Here is a 6000-nt window from a genome sequence, read left to right on the forward strand (position 1 = left end):
GGACGGAGCTCAAACCTAAAACACGCCTTTGAAATGCTGCGGTCCACCCTGACTGGAAGCTTTTGGAAAAATGCAGTAACTAAAAGGGTCTCTCTTCTTTGTTGGCATGTCGAGAGCAAAGGCAGACAGGCCTCTCTCCTGTACCTTCAAACGTTGACCAGTGATTGGGCCGAGGGCACTGGGGACACGGTTAGCAAACCTGTGACCATTGGTTATTACAACACAAAACTCATTCGTCTTCCATTCCTAGCGTCACGGTGGCCTAGAGAACATCAACACCTTCCTGCAGAAGATAATTCAGGCAGAATTATCACTCGCAACCTTTAAAAATGCATCCTTAACTCGTGTCTGATTGATTAATATAACTAAGAATTAAATTATTTTGAAATGACTGAAGAAAGCAAAGTGGCCTATTTCTCATTTTACCTCCAATAGATACAATTGTGCTTACATTTTCATTTGACTCGGTTCCAGAAGGGACGTGAAGGCTACTTTTCGTAAGCACACATAAAACTAGTAATGCTCAACGCTACCACATGTTAGATTTACGAGAACTTTACTGACATGTGGCTTTGGCTTCCTTGGGAAATGGAGGGAAACGGGGCCAGCAAAATGTGTTTAACAGAGAGATGTCATCCACCTCACTGCCACCAACCCAGGAAGACTGGCAGAAATGAGTAACTGCGGCTTATAATTCGTCCCCCTTTCTGCTGAGGCGCCCCAGCATTGCTATTAGCTGAAACAGAACCTGACTAATTCTAACTTTGCTATTCTGTAGTTCCAACAGCGCTCATACAACACGCAGTCTCACCCTGTTTCCCTGCAGATGTTTTGTGGTGGAGAGCAGGGGGGAGCTCTGAGATCATTAACACGTGACGACTTTTCCAGCACACCATGCTGTGTCACCAGCGCCCAGCCCCCATGGGTAACGGGACTCTGCATTTGCACAGCACCTTTCCTCCACCTCCCCAGAAGCCTCAGGAATCTCACACCTTGGGAGGAGACACCGGTGATGGGGCCCCCTGTTGAGAAGGGCTGCTGAGGTTCCAAGAGGCAAAGGTGCCACAGGCTGGTCCCCCTGAAGTCACTGGCTCAGGGGAATCAGCAAGGATTCTCCAAACAGTTTGGGTCAGTTTATAAAAATGGAGTTGTCCCCTTTATCCCAACTGTAAGGTGACTGCTAGTTAAATAAGTGAGTAAGTGCCAAGTGCTTAGAACGGTGCCAGTGAAGGGGAGCAGAATATGCCGCCCCAAAGTGTGTTATTTTGAGCTAATTAAGAAACAGCCAATTAAGAAACAGCAGACAAGGAAAGCTCTGGGGAAAAAAAAGAGAGAAGCTCCCCTTTTGGAAGGGGCATTTCCATTTACCACGGAAATCTCCATTTGTAAACGCCTCCCTCTCTGTACCAGGAAGGGAAGGATGACTCAAGAGAATCAAATCTGCGTAACAACCTTCTCCCGGTTTACCTTTCCCTGGAAACCTCCCGTAACTGGCTCCCCACTCCCCAACATTTTTCTTTTGCCTTTAGTTGAAATTGGTATTTAAGGTGGTGGCTTGGAGTATTTCGGGAGTTACTCAGTTTTCCTGGATCTCTCCCATGTACAGAGGAGGCAGACATGTTATTAAACTTCTGTTTGTGTTTCTCTTTTTAATCTGTGTTTATTACGGGGTGGCGGGGGAGGGGGGTCTCAGCCAAGAACCTAGAAGGGTAGAGGTAAAATTATTTTTCCTCCCCTACACCAGGCCCACTGCAACACTCAGCAAATGTTAGTTACTAGTCGCACTGTTATGATGCAGCCTAAATTGGCCGAGAGTCCCACCTGCATCACTAGAGCACACTGGAGTCAGCTCCTAAGTAGGGGGACACTGCAGGGCCCCAAATGCTGCAGGGAAGTGAGAGGTGCTAAGAGGCTTTAGAGAAACTCACTGAGGAGCTATCTGAGTATTTTGTGCCAGGCACTGTGCCAGCCTCTGGGGATGAAGACAGAGATAAGCCGAGCCCTGGAAGCAAGGAGAGGAGAAGCAGTCAGGTGACAGACAGTAAGTGTGATACGTGTGATAAGGAAATGGGAAGTGGGAATGCACAGGAGAGTTCCTGGCTTAACAGTAATAACGAGAAAACACAAAAGAACATGAAGACAGTCAAGGAAGAGACTTTTATTGTTTCCGATTGAGGATTTAAGCACAAGTCTGTGTTTAAGCACTTAATGAAAGCGTTCCTGAAGTTTTCAAGGCTGTTATTTTGATTTAAGAACAGTGCTCTTGGCTATCCTTGATGATTATCCTTTATTATAGTGGGTTTTTACTTTTCAACATCTACTCTGCAGAACTGCCTACTCTCTCACCACGCCAGAGTAAACAAGAATACCGTCAACTTTCTGTCAAAAGGCTTTCCCACAGGGTCCTCTGTTCCACAGGGTAAAGTACATCTGAGGGGCAGTGATGGGAGGCAAAATACTGCAACTGACAAAAGGCCCCTTTCTAACCTGCACCCGTGGGCCAGGATGCCAGGCTCTTCCTCCAACTCTGGCCCGGTGGGAACGGCCTTGGAAAATGGGGAATGACAGAGACAGCTCCTTAAGCAGCTCCTGCGTGAATGGGGCCCCAAAGGCTAAATAAAGGACCTGCCCTGACGTCACTTGAAGAGTTTATCTGTGGGATTAACTGCCCTTGGACTCCAGTTCTGATGGATGGAAGGGATGGAGCTCCAGTGAGAGTTATAGTGGCAAAGGCAGCCCAGCTCTGTGACTTTCACAGAAAGACCATCTGGCCCAAACCTATCATTGCATAGATTAGGAAAACGGAGCCCTAGAGAAGTGATGGGCCTCAAAACTTAGACCACAAGTCACTGCTACACCAGCACAAATTAGTTGGCTCCTCTGTCCTCTGCATAAATAAGCTATTTTAATTTGTAATTCAGAAAGCCTAGCTGTTCACAACTCAAAAAAAACCAGTCCTTCATGAATTTTCTCCCAGGGAGTTCCTATGTACAGCTCATGTCTCTGATCTTAAAAATCTCCATACAGGTACGTCTCTATATGCAATTTTGTTACAACTACTTTGATTTGGTATCACTCCAACACATATGCTTTACTGCCACTCATCACCCTGGCACAGGGGAGTATAAAAGAAGGGGTCCTTGCAGAGCTGCCCAGGTTGTCAGGCAGCTGGACACGGATCACTGCTGTGGTAGGAATTAAAGATCAGAGTTATCTCTAAAGGAAATCTCTTTGAGGTACTTTTTTTCCCCTTTTAAGTAATGCAACACAAAGGCTCCCAAAACCTATTTTCTGTTACAGTGGAACTACTTTCTAAAATCCTGTGCCTCTTAAGTCCTCGGGCATTAGTTGGCCATTTTTCTTCCCTAGTGCCAGTTAATTTTCTTGTTCTTGTTGAGAGCTTCTTTCAGCAGTAAAAAATACTACCATGGAATGCAACATATATAAGGAACTGCTCTAGTCACCATGCTGAATGAAGGAGGGAATTAGTGCCCTATAGCAGGGGACGGCAGATGGAGATTTCAGGAGTCTTTACTATAGTAAGGATTCATGCCACACAAAGCAGCCACGTTTCACTAAGGCTGTCGTTAGAAGAGTGAGTTTCTAACACTAACGTGTGCAATCAAGACCCGAACGGAGCCCCCCGCATTGAGGTGACGTGGCTTCTGGGACCCTGTGGCCTTTCATGCTCTCCCAGGGTCCTCCCATAAGTATCCATTGTCATTCCCAAGGTGGGAAGAAATGGAACTTGACCAGTTGGAACAGACTCCAAGCGCAAACAGGAACTGTGCTCGGAAAGGGGAGGAGGCCCTATGAACAGAAAGGTTACGCAGATTCAGATTTTCTAAGAAAGATGACGCCTTCCTGGATTTAACTTCCTTGGCTCAGAATTCAGAATTTGGAAAAAAGAAAAAGAAAAGAAAAAGAAGAAGAAAAAGGAACACCCAAAACACACATACAAACATCACGTTTGAGAAAAAGCTGGATGTGAAAGGAACTGAGGGGAGAAGGTCACATCGAGTGATTGGCGATAAAAAGGACTTCCGCTCCTTTGGCCGTCTTGTCAGTATGAAATGCTGTCAGCCTACAATTAATCATCAGCGTGGTATTAAAAACACCGACGTGTAATTGTTGCAGCTACTCGTTTTTCCAAAACATGTGCATTCTGTGTTCACACCGCCCCCACTTCTTTCTGGAAGTTGTGCAACTGGGCTTATTCAAGTGCTGTCCTTTGCAGGCAGCTGCCACAGGCTTGCGACGTCCTGCACACTTTCAAGAAATGGGCCTCCCCGCGCGGGGCTGAGGAACTGAAAACCCCACGAGTGGCCACGTCCCAGGCTGGTGGGGAAGCCCCCGCGCCGCGTGCCGCGTGCCCCGCGCCCGGGCAGTGCGCCCGGGACTCCCCACCCGGCGCCCCACACCCGCGGGTTCGAGCCCGCCCGGGGGCCCCGCGTGCGGAGAGAAAGTGGAAACGAGTCAGTACCGGCGGGCGGGTGTCCAGCTTTCGTCTCTAGCTTCCCCTCGGGAGGCGAAGACATGGCGCGACCGCGTTTCCGAGGGACAGGGACGGCGGCGGCGGCGGGCTCGCGGGCCGGCAGGGATATGCGCGCGGGCGTGAGCGCCAGCGAGCGAAGCCGGCGCGCGCGTGGGGTGGCGGGGCCGCGCGCGGGCGGGCCTACCGCGGCCGTCGGAGGGGGCGCGGCCGCAGCGCGCCGACGTGGCGCGGCCTGCCCGCGCGCGACTGCGCGTTGACGTCACTGCGCCCGGCCCGCCCCGCTGGTCCCCGCGCGCCCCGTGTACTGAGCCTGCGCAGTTCGCAGCGCCACGTTGGACGCCTGCATCACCGGCGGAGGAGGAGGAGGGAGCTGCGGGGCGGGGCGTCTCCGGTTAGGAGACGGGGGCGGATGCTGGCAAGGGCTGTCGCGTGAGGTTCAAAAGGGCCCATCAGGAGGGTGACAACTCCGAGGGAGCTCGCTCCACCAGCCCCGCCAGGTAGATGGTGACGGCGGTGGGGAAGCTGAGCTGCCATAGGGGCATCCAGGGGACTGATGTATGTGGTCAGGAAACCGTCTGCCAGATGTCCTCGAACAGCTCACACTTGCAGCGACTAATTAAGTGCGGAAATGAGATCCCAGGGGCCCGATGATCGCAGGGATTTGTTAAAATTGAGCGGGGCAGTGCTGTGAATCCTGGAAACCTGGACGGAGTTCTCGGAGGGTTGCGTCCGTGCCCACTCTCTCTGCCATCTTTCTGTTGCGATGCATCATGATTCTGTCCAAAGCTGACCCTATGCTTTGCTCTTGTGCCCTGGATTGCATACCTCTCTCCTTCTCAAGCACTTTGCAACTACAGTTATCCTCTCCTGAACCAGCAATCCCGTCTTGGTGGGGTAGCATTCAAACATGTGCAGTATCTTTAGAAAAGGAAGCACCACCACCTCTCTTGGCTATACATCTACCTTTGACAATGCAACTGCTCGAAGAGGTTGAACACCTCACCACCTTTCCCTTCTCAACCTAGTCCAATCCATCTGGTTATCCAGCTAGCTACGCAGAGGCTGCCCCCAACCACGGGAAGTCCTTTAGTCCAGGACGCTCATGAACTCCATGCTGCCCAGTCCAATGGTCAGCCTTCCACGCTCATCCTCGACCTCAGCAGCCTTTGACCTAGCTGTTCCCCCCCCCGCCAGCTTCAGGCATGCCACATCACTGCCTTGACATCCAGTGTTGGAACTATCTTGGCTGTTAACTCTCAGTCGGGTTGGTTGGCTCCTCTTCTAGATTTCTGAACATCTGAGTATCCTGAGGCTCGGTACCAGCCCTCTTCTCCATCTAGACTTTGCTTCAGTTGTCACATGCAGGCCCACGGCTATGACTATCATCCAAATGCTGGATGCCAAGTCTGCAAACCCATTTCACAATCCCTGCCCCTCCCCTAAGCTTTATACTCACATCGCACCCCACCTTCTGGACCTCTCCACCCAGATATCTAACACAGCGC

General features: G+C 50.8%; 1 protein-coding gene across 1 annotated transcript in view; it reads right to left on the minus strand.

Annotated features, from left to right (window-relative positions):
• The window catches only part of DAP (death associated protein), a 48699-nt gene extending 44025 nt beyond the window's left edge, over positions 1–4674 (minus strand). The window contains exon 1 of the mRNA XM_033109954.1: positions 4484–4674. Coding sequence (XP_032965845.1) covers positions 4484–4538 — 55 coding nt within the window. The 5' untranslated portion in view covers positions 4539–4674. The remainder of the gene's footprint in view (positions 1–4483) is intronic.
• Positions 4675–6000: the final 1326 nt, after the last annotated feature.

The sequence above is a fragment of the Rhinolophus ferrumequinum genome, chromosome 7 (genome assembly GCF_004115265.2).
Source record: "Rhinolophus ferrumequinum isolate MPI-CBG mRhiFer1 chromosome 7, mRhiFer1_v1.p, whole genome shotgun sequence".
Lineage (NCBI taxonomy): Eukaryota > Metazoa > Chordata > Mammalia > Chiroptera > Rhinolophidae > Rhinolophus > Rhinolophus ferrumequinum.